General features: G+C 42.7%; 1 protein-coding gene across 1 annotated transcript in view; it reads right to left on the reverse strand.

Annotated features, from left to right (window-relative positions):
- The window catches only part of ABCA13 (ATP binding cassette subfamily A member 13), a 259,148-nt gene that overhangs the window by 15,232 nt on the left and 226,570 nt on the right, over positions 1-17,346 (reverse strand). The window contains 1 exon segment of the mRNA XM_007472367.1: positions 8,183-8,272. Coding sequence (XP_007472429.1) covers positions 8,183-8,272 — 90 coding nt within the window.

Raw genomic sequence — 17,346 nt, forward strand, 5'->3', positions numbered from 1 at the left:
ATTCCTGCTCTTGTTTCTCATTCCTTCCCTTTGTTCCCTAATGTTTCACCCCAGCATTTAAGTCTTCCTTGGTTTAACCCAAAAGACTGTCTTCAAGTGGATGCCCCGCTATTCACCCTGGGCCTGTGTGACAGTCCAGCTCTTGTCAAACTCGATTTGTGCTGTTTACCTCCAGGTCTCTCCCAGCACCAGAAACATATGCATAGTTGAGTCACCTCCCATGAATACACTTGATTGAAATGCCTCCTCTTCCACGAAGCCACCCCACCAATCCATCACCTAAAACACTGGGCTAGTGTTGTCTCCTCCTAATCCCTACTGGGTTCAGCACTTACAGTTTCTTGTATAATTTCTGATTTGTTCTTTAGGGTTCATGCCTTATTCATCTCTCCAGCTCAACACCCTGTGACTACACAGACACCCCAAAACATTTGATGACTATTGCATCACACAGCGTTTTGTTCACCAAATCACCACAGCGTGTTGTGTTTACGTTTCTGTGTATGCATGTCCATCTGACACCAGACTTACTGACTCGGGGGACCACACCTGCGTTGGGCTCCTGAGACAGGCCCTCAGCAAATGTGCATAAATGAACAGGAATCACGATGTGAGTCTGAATCCAGGGAGAAATCTCTCATCACTTCCGTTCCCCATCTTCACTGTGGGTGAGCAGCAGTCTCTTTGTTCTTGAGGGAAAATACAAGAAAATGACAGCATGGTGCCCGCTTTGGTAAAGTGACAGCGCTGGATGATGTCACTCATGAGCTGAATGCCCAAGACCAGAGGCATCCACCCAAAATGCCCAGCAGGAGGAGAGCACGCAGATCAGAAACCCTTAGGGCAACGCTGACCATATTCACGCAACGTGGTGTCATGAAGGCAAACGTGATGACGAATTCCGTGGGTCAGCCAGGTGTCCACATGCTGAGGAGAGCTACCTCCTTTCTGAGGAGTAAAAGAAATACACTTGTTAAAGAAGCAAACTGCTCCCTCAAAAATAGGGACAAAGGTAGTGAAGAATGATAAATAAATATTTTGTGAGACCCCACTGAGGCATCTCTCAGCTTAGGAACATGTTAAGTGAGTAGGTGTCAGAAACTTAGTGAAAATGAGAACACACAGAAACACCGCCAAGAGGAAGATCAGCAGGGGAGAGCAATTGGCCCAGTTGTGGTTGTAGGCCGGGCAGGGTCTGCATCCATACACGTCTGCACAGCCCCAGGATGCACCCCAGCGGAAAGCAGGCTGGGTGTGAGGTGACCATCCTGGGGGCTCAGGAGTCAGATTGTCCACAGGTGAGTCCCAGCCCCATGATGGCTTCACTCCCCTTACTTGTTACATAGGGATGATCATGATGATACATGTCACAGAATAAAGCAGAGCCAGAGTGCTTGGGTTCAAATCCAACCTTTCCACTTACTAACCAGTGACCCTGGGAATGACACTCAACCTTTCCAGTCTTATTTTCTGTGCCTGTAAAAAGGGGTCATAACGATGGCTACTGGATTGGTGGTCATGAGGAATAAGCTACCTGATACGTGTAGAACACTCAGGACTGGCGTCTGGAACGTCTTCTCATGCTAGATAATCTACACACAGTACTTACTCCAGGAGGGAAAAGAACATGTAACCAATGGCTACCAGATAAAGGGTGAGACCTAGGACTCATAAGAGAAGGGCTGTTCCATAGGCTGTGGAAGTGAGAATGGAAAACAGGAGGGACTCCTGGGAAGGGGCCCGATCACCGAGGAGAGGGGGTCTGGGACTGCAGGTTATGGCTGTGCTCTACAAATTTCAGAACAGACAACTTCCTTAGCCGGGGCAAAAGGGGGAGGGACGCGTTCCCAAATTTCTTGAGCCTGAAGGGGGTCACCAAGGGGCACAGGCAACTCTCCTGTTCCGACTGGAAATGGGGAAAGGAAAGCTGCAGACGGCATCCAGGCTCCAGGGCCACTGAGCACAGGCAGTGGAGGCTGGGGCGGGGGAGGCTTAGGGGAGGGCAGGTCCTCCCGGAGGAAGGAAGACGTCATCATGGGGGGATGCGGCCGAGTGCAGAGAAGGACGGAGTGAGAACGCAGCTGAGGAGGGTCTGAGAGGAGCTCACAGTGGCAAGAGGCCTGCAGTGGAACAGGGCAGGGACCACATCGCACATCACAAGGTTGACGCAGAGGCCGGAGGGCTCAGGGTGGGGGGAGATAGGGGGCGTGGAGGGGGAGAAAATGCCACTCTCCCCAGAGAGACCGTGCCTTGGAAATTCCCTACTCTAGACCCTGTCTGTCCTTCTGGCCAACCAGTTCCCACTTTTAGACAAATCGGGATGGGTCGCTGTCTGAAGCTGGGATGAGCAGGACGCAGCCCTGAGCTACAGCCAGGAAAAGTCCCTTAGTAACTCCCAGGAACTGAAATCTAGCATTGGCTTCTTTCCTGAAATGATAAAGTATGACTCCATGATTATCAAATTTGAACTTGGCTGGTTCTTTGTTTATGAACACAAAGAACATTTAAAAATATATTAGAATGCCAACTCTACGGTTAAACACAGTGTTTAATTATTTACAACTGTCACTTAAGACACCTTAAGAAGTTAAAAGAAGACAGTCTTGAAGTTGAGGGAAAAAAAATAGGACGGCCAATTAGGAAAGGAGTGAATTTAGAGTCTGGCAACATTAGCCCTCCTGGGGGATCAAAGCCTAAACACTTCAGGACCCTGTGCATCCTCTTTGGAATAGTTCTCCTGGGTTCCCTGGGCCCAGGGGTCCAGGGCCAGCTGCTGCTGACCCCAGGCTCCATCCCTGAAACAGTAAGGATGACTGAGCACAGAGCCATCCTGGGGTGGACAAAGGATAGAGGCTGTGCTCTCCAGGAGCGTAGGGTCTAATTGGAACCAGGCAGGATTGGCACAGACAGACCTCCTGTCAGGGAGGATGCAGTTACCTGCCAAAGAAGAGGACAGGTTGTCCCCATGAGGAGAAAACAAGGAAGGGAAGTGCTGAGCCTTGGAGAGGCCATGGGGTCCCCCCCACAAAGAAAGAGGACAGTGCTGGCAGCTTGGTGGGGATGCAGTCACGGCTGGGAGGTGTCTGAGAGAGGTTGCAAGTGTGGGACAACGAGGCAAGGGAGAGGTATTCAGAGGATGTGGGGGGCATCCCGGTGACCCCTACCTGTCAACTTCCCAGTGCCCTCCAGGCCCGCAGGCTCCTGGATGTCATTTCTTACATCTGAGCTGGGACCAGACTGAGGTTGGAAGGAGAGGAAGATGCTTTTCTCACTCAGACCCTGAAACTTCTGCAAAATGAGGTCACCCAGGGCTCAGGGGATCGGCTTGTGGGATGAAGTGCCCTATGTGCGGAGCTGGCCCCTCTTCAGGCCTGTTCCCAGTTCCTCCCGTTCACTGTCCCTCCCCTGCCAGCCCGGAGAGCCGAGCAAGAATTCAGTGCCCTCCTAACCAGATTTACTCAGAGACTTCCCTACATCCTCCAACCAAACCTCCCTGCCGCCAGATGCCACGGTTGGTACTTCTCCTGTGATGCATACCTATTCGGCCTGTGACAGCACAGGTGCTGTGAGCCTTGCTCCCCGGGTGATGGGCACCCAATGGGAGACACTCCATAGGACCAACTGCTCCCTCCTCACAGGGCTCACGCATGGCCCCTCCTCTTGGGAGCTCTGACAAACTCCTCAGTCCAATCATCTCCTGATAGGGTGGCCTTACACACCTCACATTTCCTACAAATGCAGTTAACGGAGCCTGGAGAGAGGGGGTGGTCTGGGTGGGCAGCAGGATGCTGGGCTGTGATGCTCAGAAAGGAGTAGGGGAAGGGGCTCGCGTCCTTTGGAGGAACATTCTCTGATGGGGGAGGATGAGCGGGTTGCCCTTCGGGCCCAGGAAAGGAATTCAAACGAGCAAAGGTAGAAGGAAAAGAATCAGGGCACTGAGAGTCGAGAGTGGATGAAAAGCACCCAAAAAGAGGGAGTGCAGCCTGGGATGGCCTGGACCTGGTCTTGCCTGCAGGCTGGAGGTGACATGGCAGCTCTGAGATCTGGGAGGCACCTCTCTCCCCTGCACCATCTCTGGGGCTGTGCCGTCCCAGCGGATGGGGCAGGGAGGGCAGGGCCTGTGCTCTCCTTCTGTGTCTCTTTTTCTATCTGTTTACCTCACTTACACCCCGCCCACATGCTCTTCCTCCCTTTCTACTTCTGCGGCTCTTGGTTTTTCCCATCCCTGCATCCTTTTCCCCTCCCGCCCCACCTGGAAGATGGATTCTGTGCCCAGTTGAAATGGAGCAGGACCCTACGGTCCTTTCCCACCGTGTCCTCTACCTGCCTTTTGTCTGGGGAAAAACTTTAACCAAAAAGTTTAATCAGAGAAGTGAGAAAATGCAGAAACCAAGGAAAACAGTCCAACAAGGCTAAACAATAATAGTTTAGTCATTAGGCAAAGTCAAGGACCTTTAGTTGCTCCTCAAGGGCTACACATAATATTCTGAGCCATGTCCTGTAGCTACTAAAACCCCCAGCAGTTGGAAGAAGTGAACTACGTGATGACCAGACTGTAGCCATGACATAAGCTGCCACAATTCCGAGAACTGGCCTCAAAGAAATGAGAACCAACCAACCCTGGAACTGAAGATTAACTGTCCTTAAAACAATCAAGAAGATGCTTGTCAGGCCACCAATGACCAATTTCAAGGTGACTGTCAGAGCTGACTGTGCTGTTTCTGCACATAGCCCCCTCCCTCTGTCTATAAAAGCTCTTGCCCACTGGTTGTCACTGGTGGGGAGTCAGCCTTTGGACAGGAGCCCACCCTCCCCCTCCCCAGGATGCTGGCCTCTGAAATAAAGCAAACTTTCCTTTCCACCAGCCTTGCCTCTTTGTTGGCTTTTGAGCGGCAAGCAGCCAGACCCCACTTTGGGTTACACAGTGAACTGTTATTCCAGCGGGGCCCCTGGCTGCCATCAGCACTTCATTTTCTGGGATTTTCCTGAGAGTTTCTAGTGGCTGATGATGGGTCCATACTAGCACTGGGATCCGGAAGCTGAACAGGGGCTAAACCTTCACTACCTCCCGGCTCCCCGCTCTTCTGTCTCTCTCTGTGGGCTCTCCTGCACCTGCCCTTGTGGTTAGGGGGTTCCCAAGGACACACCCCGGCATCGCCCCTCTACAGGGTTTCTGCAGCTCCCGCCCTCAGCTCCCGCTTCAGACCATGTCTCCTGAACCAGGCAGGACCCAGCCCAGCCACCTCCATGTCTCCACAGGGAAACCCCTAACTCAGGTCTGAGCCCAACCTCAGGGTTCCTCCTGAGTTCTCTCCTCAGAGCCTCCCCACCGCCACTCTCTCTCCTTCATTCTCTCCTCACTCTTCACATTCCCTCTGTCCCCAGATCACAGGATCACCCTGGACTCTCCTCCGCTGCTGCCTTTGCTGACATGCTCAGCATCACAATGTCTGGACTCAGGGCTCAGGAATATTCATTTCCATGGCTTCATCCTGACTTTCATTGTCTCTCACAAAACCCATCACAGAAGCTCTCTCTAATCCCCTATATCCTGACTCTCTCTGGGGGCACAGCAGGATGGGTCACTCGGGTCATACTGCCTGTGGCAGTAACAGCAGCAGGCACCCCAGCATGACCGGAGCAGGGCCCTCTTCTAAGTTCTCTCACGTGTGTGTGGTCCTCACGACAACCATCCCACAGCTGGGGAGACTGAGACCCAGACACCATGTGACAGGCTCCATCCAGGGGCAGCCAGACCAGGCCTTCATCCGCCAGGGGTCCTCCTGTAGGAACCCAGCGGGGCCTCCACAAAACTGTCCAAATCGTACCTCTGGACTTATCACCCAAGGTCACAGCAGACACCGGGCAAGAAACCTCCTTCTGCCCTAGTAACAAGCCTGCTCACGTAGTCAGGGCAACAAGGCTGGAAGCCAGGAAGCTGGTGCCGGCTGCTTCACCGCCCTCAGGGCAAGCGAGCGCAGGGACTGCGGGCCTCAGGGATGTTCGGGGATGCTGGCAGAAGGGCAGGGACTGGGTGGAGGGAGGAGCCTCCTGTAGCCCCCCACACCCCAGGGATGGAAGTGAGCACTACATTGATGACCCCCAGGTTTAGGAGTCCAGCGTTCCATAAAAATGATCAATCCTGTGTTCTCCATCTCAGTATTATGGAAATACATGTAGTCAGTTTGTCATAGGAAAATACCAACTTTACAAACTATTTTTAAATGTATTAAGTTCAAGGTTCCAGTGACTAACCCACAAGCCATCTGTTAACAGAATTCTATGGTACACACTGCTCTGTTCAAATTGGATAACCAGCAGGGACCTACTGTAGAGCACAGGGAGCTCTGTTCAATGTTATGTAACAACCTCGGTGGGAAAAGAATTTGAGAAGGAATGGATACATGTATATGTACAACTGAAAAAAAAATGTATCCTAGGGGGAAAGAAAGAATTCTACGGTTCATATTTACTAACATTCCATCCTCACCCTTATTACACATGATCAGACCTAAAACTCAGAGGCAGGCGAGAGCGATGAGCACACAGACCAGAGCAGCAAGAGGATGCACCTCCCCATAGCCTCCCCTCCCCCGCCCCTTCCAGAGACGTCGTTGGCAAACCTCTTGAAAGGCAAGTAGCTAAACTCAGACATACATCACCCAACAATCAGGCAAGGGCTATAAAACTTTATGTGAGCATTCATAAAGGCGAGGGAGCGTGAAATATTATTTTTCTTTTGATGACCCTCATTAAAGGTGAGCAGAGCCCATGTTGAGAACAGTTTCCAGCAGGTTTATCTGACAAAGGATTGACGTGAAGTGACAGTGAGCATGACCAACCAGCAGCGCCCGGCTCTCAGCTGCTGGAAAATTATCGTCCACTCCCCAACGCGGCATCTCCATCCAAACATTCATGGTATTTTCTCCATAAAATAAAAATATTTCAACTTAATATATATATGAATTTAACAAATCTCTACTTGAGAATTCTTACTTTAAAAACATTGAATAACTGAAAATGAAAAGATGTATCAACATATATGAATAAATTACTCTACATCAAAAGGAACAGATTAAACAACAAATTTAAAAGAAATTAGAGGCATACCTTGGAGATACTGCAGGTTCCATTCCAGACCACCACAATACAGCAAATATCGCAATTAAGGGAGAGACACAATATTTTTGGTTTCCTGGTGCACATTAAGTTATGTTTATACTATACTGTCTTCTAATAAGTGTGCAATAACATTATGTCTAAAAAATGTACATAGCTTAATTTAAAACAATACTTTGTTGCTAAAACATGCAAACTGTCATCTGAGCCTTCAGTGAGTCATAATCTTTTTGCTGGTGGAGGGTTTGAAATATTACAAGAATTACCAAAATGTGACACAGAGACAGAATATGAGCAAATGTTATTAGAAAAATGGTGCCAACAGACTTGCTCAATGCAGGGTGGCCACAAACCTTCAACTTGTAAAAAATACAGTATCTGTGAAGTGCAATAAAAGCAAAGCACAGTAATATATGGTATGCCTTGTAAACTCTGAAAATAGCTTAGGCAACACTGAATTAAAAAAAATAGTTATACGGGGACACAAAAGCACTCATACAACTTGATAACAAAATCATTATGATTCCAAAAGGTAAATGGAAAAAAAAGACAATTAACCAGGAAGAAATCTAAGCGATTAAAGCATGCTAAGTCTCTAGTCCGTTAGTTGAACTAAGAAGCAACCACAAGGACCATCTTTCACCCTCTTGAATCAATAGGGACCTTTCTCCAGGTGCAGCACTGGCTGCTGGCCCGCTCTGGGTGAGGAATATGTCAGAACAATCTTTCTATGTGGTATTTTGTATCAATGAGGATATTTTTGGTCCTTGTTTCACCTTGACTGTGCAATGGTATTCCCAATCCTCCCAGTGTCACCACAATGACAGCATGTGTCTTCATGGGCAGAAGACAGTAAGACCTTGGTGGGGTGGTGGGGGAAGCCAGGCTCTGCAGAGCTGATGGTGGGCACCCCTGGTGATGGTGTTTCACACACAAACATGCCCCTCCCCTCTCAGCCTCCAGCTCCCCTTCTGTGCCCCTGAGGTGCCTGGACCTCTGGTTATAACCGCATCCAGCTACTAATTCACAGGAAACATTTAAGTGAAACGATGGCAATGCACCTTTTTTGATGTGCTGTGGGGAACCCAGGCACTGGAAGCTGTCATGGACCATGATGGCAAGTCTCGTGCACATGGCCCCACACTCCTCCATGCTGGGGAGACAAGACCCAAGGGTGAGCCATGGCCCCAGGCGCAGGGCTTGAATGAGATGTGAGATGAGCAAGGAGACAGATACACCATTACTGAAAAGCAGCTAATTTCCCATAGAGGGACCTCACGAAACCCAAAGAAGTACTTTGGAAATGGATAAGACTTTATTTAGGTGGCCAACTACACAACTAACAAAATATGAGTAGCCTTTCCATATACTAGGAAGACGAGTTACAAAATATGTAGGAGAGAACCTTTAAGAAATAATCCAAAAGAGCAAAATAGATCAGAATGACCATCATAAAAAATGTGAAAGTCTATGGAAAGAAAGATTCACTAATGGACATAAATGAAATCTTGAATCAATGGAAAGATGTGTCAGAAAAAGGGAAAAGAATGAACATGTTTTAAATGGGAAATTATTCTAGTATAAAAATTATTGTAATGTAAATATTAATTTGTAAGTTTAAAATATAAGCATAAATATAAAATAAATTTTGTATACAATATAAATAAAATCGTATTTTAATACAGTATGTAATACATAAATAATAAATAGTACAGTATATAATACATAATAAATAGCACTGTAATTTGTAACTATCATTTAGTTTGTAATATAATTTAATATTATGTTGATATAAAGTATGCTATCAAGACTTATAATTTACAATTGTATTATTATAAGTATGTAAAAGTATAATACAAATTATAAGAAGGATTTAGTATAATATTGATCAAAGTTTTAAGCTTATCATTCCCCATAAGAAAAATTAAGAGGCAGAAGAAGGTCACACAAGAAGAGAAGTGAAAGAAGATTCACCCCAGAAAATATTAATATTTTCTTAAATAATTAAAGTGAGACAGTATGCTAAGGAATTACAAGACAGGTCACTGGAACAAGATAAGACAGTGCAGATGAGACATTAGTATTTTAAATACATAGGTGACCAGAGGATGGAAACATTCTAAGCATAAGAGCAATGGAAGAAACTGCAAAGGAAAAGTTTGATGTACTTGACAATGCAAAAGTACAAGCTTCCTTTTTTTTCTTTACATCTTTATTGGAGTATAATTGCTTTACAATGGTGTGTTACTTTCTGCTTTATAACAAAGTGAATCAGTTATACCTATATATATATGTTCCCATATCTCTTCCCTCTTGCATCTCCCTCCCTCCCACCCTCCCTATCCCACCCCTCTAGGAGGTCACAGAGCACTGAGCTGATCTCCCTGTGCTATGCGGCTGCCTCCCACTAGCTATCTACCTTATGTTTGGTAGGGTATATATGTCCATGCCTCTCTCTTGCTTTGTCACAGCTTACCCTTCCCCCTCCCCATATCCTCAAGTCCATTCTCTAGTAGGTCTGTGTCTTCATTCCTGTCTTACCCCTAGGTTCTTCATGACATTTTTTTTTTCTTAAATTCCATATATATGTGTTAGCATATGGTATTTGTCTTTCTCTTGATTTACTTCACTCTGTATGACAGACTCTAGGTGTATCCACCTCATTACAAATAGCTCGATTTCGTTTCTTTTTATGGCTGAGTAATATTCCATTGTATATATGTGTCACATCTTCTTTATCCATTCATCTGATGATGGACACTTAGGTTGTTTCCATCTCCTGGCTATTGTAAATAGAGCTGCAATGAACATTTTGGTACATGACTCTTTTTGACTTATGGTTTTCTCAGGGTATATGCCCAGTAGTGGGATTGCTGGGTCATATGGTAGTTCTATTTGTAGTTTTTTAAGGAACCAACATACTGTTCTCCATAGTGGCTGTACCAATTCATATTCCCACCAGCAGTGCAAGAGTGTTCCCTTTTCTCCACACCCTTTCCAGCATTTATTGTTTCTAGATTTTTGATGATGACCATTCTGACAAGCTTCTAATAAGTGTGTCAAAATACAGCAAATTAACATTAAAAAAAAACTGCAACAAACACAATGGGTAACATTTGATGTACTTATTATAAAGAACTCATATATATTAGCATAAAAATAAACAAAAATTCAAGAGAGGAAAAGGGGTAAATAACATATAGAGACTTTCCCCCAAAAAAATGTTCATAGGTAATAAACATACCAATAAATTACAAACTTAAGCAGCAATAAGCAATCTTAAAACTATTTTCTAGCCAGGCAGGCATTTGTCGTGTATGCCGGTGTGTATTACAGAGAAAAATGCTTTTCCCCCATCTCCAGTGTGAATAAGAACAAGAATTATCAGATCCAAAAAATACCCCAAAAGCTAGATATTCTCTCAGTTAAAGAGGTCATTTCATATACTACTGTTGGGAATGAAATAGGGACATACCTTTCTGAAAACCAATTTGGCAGTAATTCCTCACCTAGGAAATTACCTTAGGAAACACAGAAAATATAAATGCATATAACAACTTAATTAGAATATGAAAAAAATCTAGAAGCAGCTTGCACAGTAGAATAATATAATACTTATATAACTGAGGGTGCATCTGTGTGTGTTAGCCATTAAAATGAGGGTTTCTAGAGTCAATTAATTGTATGTGGAAAAGGTAATGATATAGGAATGGTAAAATGGCAATGCATTATAGGAAAATTGCACATATATGTTAAAAAACTGGGAAGACAACATGGGAAAGGAAATAGTCAATCAGGTCCAGGAAGCACAGAGAGTCCCAAACGGGATAAACCCAAGGAGAAACACGCAGAGACACATACTAATCAAACTAACAAAAATTAATCACAAAGAAAAAATATTAAAAGCAGCAAGGGAAAAGCAACAAATAACATACAAGGGAATCTCGATTAGATAAACACCTGAGGTTTCAACAGAAGCTCTATAGGCCAGAAGGGAGATATATTTAAAGTGATGAAAGGGAAAAACCTACAACAAGGATTACTCTACCGAACAAGGATCTCATTCAGATTCGACGGAGAAATCAAAAGCTTTGCAGATAAGCAAAAGTTAAGAGAATTCAGCACCACAGTACCAGCTTTACAACAAATGTTGAAGGAAATTGTCTAGGCATGAAACACAAGAGAAGGAAAAGACTTACAAAAACAAACCCAAAACAATTAAGAAAATGGTAATAGGAACATACATATTAATAATTACCTTAAATATAAAAGGATTAAATGCCTCAACCAAAAGACACAGACTGGCTGAATGGATACAAAAACAAGACCCATATATATGCTGTCTACAAGAGACCCACTTCACATCTAGGGCCACATACAGACTGAAAGTGAGGGCATGGAAAAAGATACTCCATGCAAATGGAAATCAAAAGAAAGCTGGAATAGCAATACTCCTATCAGACAAAATAGACCTTAAAATAAAGACGATTACAAGATGCAATGAAAGACACTACATAATGATCAAGGGATCAATCCAAGAAAAAGATATAACAATTGTAAATATTTATGCACCCAACATAAGGGCACCTCAATACATAAGGCAAATGCTAACAGCCATAAAAGGGGAAATTGACACTAGCACAATGATAGTGGAGGACTTTAACACCCTACTTACACGAATGGACAGATCATCCAAACAGAAAATAAATAAGGAAACACGAGCTTTAAATAACACATTAGACCAGATGGCCTTAACTGATATTTATAGAACATACCATCCATACCAAAAGAATACACTTTCGTCTCAAGTGCACACAGAACATTTTCCAGGATAGATCACATCTTGGGTCACAAATCAAGTCTCGGTAAGTTTAAGAAAATTGAAATTGTATGAAGCACCTTTTCCAACCACAACGCTATGAGATTAGATATCAATTACAGGAAAAAAAAAACTGCAAAAAATACAAACACATGGAGGCTAAAAAATACTCTACTAAATAACTAAGAGATCACTGAAGAAATCAGAGAGGAAATCAAAAAATATCTAGAAACAAATCACAATGAAAATATGAAGATCTGAAACCTATGGGATGCAGCAAAAGCTGTTCTAAGAGGGAAGTTTATAGCAATACAATCCTACCTCAAGAAACAAGAAACATCTCAAATAAACAACCTAACCTTACACCTAAAGCAATTAGAGAAAGAAGAACAAAATAACCCCAAAGTTAGCAGAAGGAAAATCATCATAATGATCAGATCAGAAAGAAATGAAAAAGAAATGAAGGAAGTGATATAAAGATCAATAAAACTAAAACCTGGTTCTTTGAGAAGATAAATAAAATTGATAAACCATTAGCCAGATTCATCAAGAAAAAAAGGGAGAAGACTCAACTCATCTGAATTAGAAATTAAAAAGGAGAAGTAACACTGACAGCACAGAAATACAAAGGATCATTAGCGACTAAAAGCATCTATATGCCAGTAAAATGGACAACCTGGGAGAAATGGACAAATTCTTAGAAAAGTACAACCTTCCATAATTGAACCAGGAAGAAATAGAAAATAGGAACAGACCAATCACAAGCACTGAAATTGAAACTGTGATTAAAAATCTTCCAACAAGCAGAACCCCAGGGCCAGATGGCTTCTCAAGTGAATTTTATCAAACATTTAGAGAAGAGCTAACCTATCCTTCTCAAACTCTTCCAAAATATAGCAGAGGGAGGAACACTCCCAAACTCATTCTACAAGGCCACCAGCACCGTGATACCAAAACCAGACAAAGATGTCACAAAAAAGAAAACTACAGGCTGATATCACTAATGAACACAGATGCAAAAATCATCAACAAAATGCTAGCAAACAGAATACAACAGCCCATTAAAAGGATCACACACCATGATCAAGAGTGGTTTATCCCAGGAATGCAAGGATTTTTCATTATACAATCAATGTGATACACCATATTAACAGACTGAAGGATAAAAACCATATGGTAATCTCAACAGATGCAGAAAAAGCTTTTGACAAAATTCAATACCTGTTTATTATAAAATCTCTCCAGAAAGCGGGCAAAGAGAGGACCTACCTCAACATAATAAAACATATGACAAACCTACAGCTGACATCATTCTCAGTGATGAAAAACTGTAAGGATTTCTTCTAAGATCAGGAAAAAGACAAGGGTGCCCACTCCCACAACTATTATTCAACATAGTATTAGAAGTTTTAGCCATGCAATCATAGAAGAAAAAGAGATAAAAGGAATCCAAATTGGAAAAGGAGAAGTAAAACTGTCACTGTTTTAATATGACATGATACTATACATAGAAAGTCCTAAAGGTGTCACCAGAAAACTACTAGAGGTAACCAATGAATTTGGCAAAGTAGCAGGATACAAAATTAATGCACAGTGTATAGGAATCTCTTGCAGTCCTATACACTAACAACGAAAAATCAGAAAGAGAAATTAAGGAAACACTCCCATTTCCTACTGCAAGAGAAAGAATAAACTACCTAGGAATAAACCTACCTAAGAGGCAAAAGACCTCTGTGAAGAAAACTATGACACTGATGAAAGAAATTAAAGATGATACAAACAGATGGAGAGATATACCGTGTTCTTGGATTGAAAGAATCAGCATGCTGGAAGTGACTATAATACCCAAAACAATCTACAGATTCAATGCAATCCCTATCAAATTACCAATGGCATTTTTTACAGAACTATAACAAAAAAATTTACAATTTGTTTGGAAATACAAAAGACCCCAAATAGCAAAAGCAATCTTGAGAAAGAAAAATGGAGCTGGAGGAATCAGGCTACCAGACTTCAAACTATACTACAAAGCTACAGTAATCAAGACAGTATGGTACTGGCACAAAAACAGAAATATAGATCAATGGAACAGGATAAAAAGTCCAGAGATAAACCCATGCACATACTGTCACTTTATTTTTGATAAAGGAGGCAAGAATATACAGTGGTGAAAAGATAGCCTCTTCAATAAGTTGTACTGGGAAAAATGCTACCTGTAAAGGAATGAAATTAGAACACTTCCTAACACCATACACAAAAATAAACTCAAAATGGATTAAAGACCTAACTGTAAGGCCTGACACTATAAAACTCTAAGAGGAAAACATAAACAGAACACTCTGTGACATAAATCATTGCAAGATCCTTTTTGACCCAATTCCTAGAGTAATGTAAATAAAATAAAAAATAAACAAATGGGACCTAATGAAACTTAAAATCTTTTGCACAGCAAAGGAAACCATACACAAGATGAAAAGACAACCCTCAGAATGGGAGAAAATATTTGCAAACGAAGCAACTGACAAAGGATTAATCTCCAACATATACAAGCGGCTCATGCAGCTCAATATCAAAAAACCAAACAACCCAATCCAAAAATGGGCAGAAGACCTAAACAGACATTTCTCCAAAGAACATATACAGATTGCCGACAAACATATGAAAAGATGCTCAACATCACTAATCGTTAGAGAAATGCAAATCAAAACCACAATGAGGTATCACTTCACACCAGTCAGAATAGCCATCATTAAAAAATCTACAAACAATAAATGCCAGAGAGGGTGTGGAGAAAAGGGAACCTTTTCTGCACTACTGGTGGGAATGTAAATTGATACCACCACTGTGGAGAACAGTATGGAGGTTCCTTAAGAAACTAAAAATAGAACTACCATATGACCCAGCAATCCCCCTCCTGGGCATATACCCTGAGAAAACCATAATTCAAAAATACACATACCACAATGTTCATTGCAGCACTATTTACAATAGCCAGGACATGGAAATAATATAAATGTCCATTGACAGATGAATGGATAAAGATGTGGCATGTATATACAATGGAATATTACTCAGCCATAAACATTAACGAAATTAAATTATTTGTAATGAGGTGGATGGACCTAGAGTCTGTCATACAGAGTGAAGTAAGTCAGAAAGAGAAAACAAATACTGCAAATACTGTATGCTAACACATATATATGGAATCTAAAAAAAAAAATAGTACTGATGAACCTAGTGGCAGGGCAGGAATAAAGACACCAACATAGAGAATGGACTTGAGGACACAGGGGGCAGGGGGGGAAGGGTCAGCTGGGATGAAGTGAGAGAGTGACATGGACATATTTACACTACCAAATGTAAAATGGATAGCTAGTGGGAAGCAGCCACATAGCACAGGGAGGTCAGCTTGATGTTTTGTGACAACCTAGAGGGGTGGGATAGGGAGTGTTGGAGGGGATATGGGGATATATGTATACATATAGCTGATTCACTTTATTGTACAGCAGAAAATAGCACAACACTGTAAAACAATTATACTGCAATAAAGATATAAAAAGATAAAAAATTTAAAAATAAAAATATGCAATAAAAATACTAGGAAGAAAAACAAAAAAACGTATGACTATAAATATATGAAAAATTGAAATTAATGGTGGAATTTCTTTCCTTCTTTTACCGTGCTGTACTATATAAATTCTACAGGAAGTATGGTAGTTTTTGTATTGGAGAATGGACATACAACAGTCTGCTCACTGGGTCAGTGTATGTTCAGATCAAGATCATACTGGTCAGACTTCCGTGCAGCCAGAGGTGGACATGCAACCCATCAGGTCAATGCGAAGGACAATTTCTGGGTCATACTGAAGTAAGGCAAGTCACTTGCCCTGGGTTTTGGATCTTTCCACTTTCCATGAGCTGGGATGGCGACACAGCTAAGGAGTCAACTCAACCATGAAGCTGATGAGTAAGCACCATGGTGGAAAGAACCTGAGTCCTCGGACGACCTTGGGCTCCAACACAGCTCAGCAGCGTGAACTGTGAATGCAGGACAGAAAAGCATATCTGGTTTCAGCCACTGTCATTTGGGGTCTTTGTTATGAAGTCTTAGGGCTATAAACATCCCTAATGTGCTTTATATATTTTTCGGTGCACACGTATCTTTCTCTATGTTTCTTCAATTAATTTCAATTTAAAATAAACTTACCATTTTGATTAATGCATAGTAGGTCTCTAATTAAAGTGGGAGAATATGTAGTCACTTCTATATTATCTCGCTAAACACGATCCCAAATCACAACCGATATTAATTAAGGCTGCAGAGCAATGACTCGGAATTTCCAATTGAATGAGTATCAACTATCAAACAACTATGCTCCAAACACGTGGGATTCTACTGAGTCTCAGCCTAGAGGCAGAGATTTGAGATTCTGATGGTCTTCAGCATCAAAAGGAATAAACAAAGTCAAGGTGCTACAACAAAGAAAGGAATCTCTGATCATTTACTCAAAAATAATCACCATGTTTCCTTTTGGCAGTTAGGCTGACCAGGACAGAAGTAGGGCAGGTGATGCAGAGGCTTAAGGGTTTATACTGGAGTTTCTCAGATCAGCGTTTGACGGATGAGGAGGAAGCCGTCCTGGTCCCTATTGGTCGGGCTGATTTTAATTTCTCATATAGAGTAAATTGGGACCCAGCACTCCTGCCCTTGGTGCCCTGCCCCCTGATCCCCACCGTGGCCCCCCAGGATAAGGCATGGGGGAGGGAACTGCAGTTCAGAGACTCCTCAGCTGACAGCACTGCTTTAGGATCAGGGAATCGATCCGAGGCTGCCCTGCTCCTCATTTTCACGGAGTCATTTAGATCTTTGTGTTGTACAAATACAGACAGATTTTTGGAAATAAAGATACATCATTAATGTGAAACCAAATGAGCAGGGAGACATAAAAAGGAAATTACAGTGATATGAGAACTGTCTGCAATAATTATACGTTATATGAAAATTACCAGGAATTTTTAACACGACACCCGTGTACCCAATCTCAGAACCGACACACCAGCACAGGGACTTCAGTGCTAGCAGAATGACTACAGAAATACAGAGTTTCCTGAAATGGCACAGCAAGAGGGGCACTGGGAGCAAGAACCGTGTATACATTATGATAAAGTAGAGAATTTGCCAAATTTAATTCATTTTGATGTAAAATTTTATTTTCAGAAGAGAAACAGAACAAAGGCAAAAAAAAGAAAACAAGGTCAGGACTTCTGGCTACAGTCAAGGGTAGACATGGACAGAAGACAACTATGAAACTGGACAAAATGAACAAAATCAATATGTTTCAGAATTCTGGGAACTGACCAAAGGCATATGATAACATAAGAGACAGTTACAGCCGACAAACTGCTGA

This window comes from Lipotes vexillifer, unplaced genomic scaffold (genome assembly GCF_000442215.2).
Source record: "Lipotes vexillifer unplaced genomic scaffold, Lipotes_vexillifer_v1.1 scaffold1344, whole genome shotgun sequence".
Classification (NCBI taxonomy): Eukaryota; Metazoa; Chordata; class Mammalia; order Artiodactyla; family Lipotidae; genus Lipotes; species Lipotes vexillifer.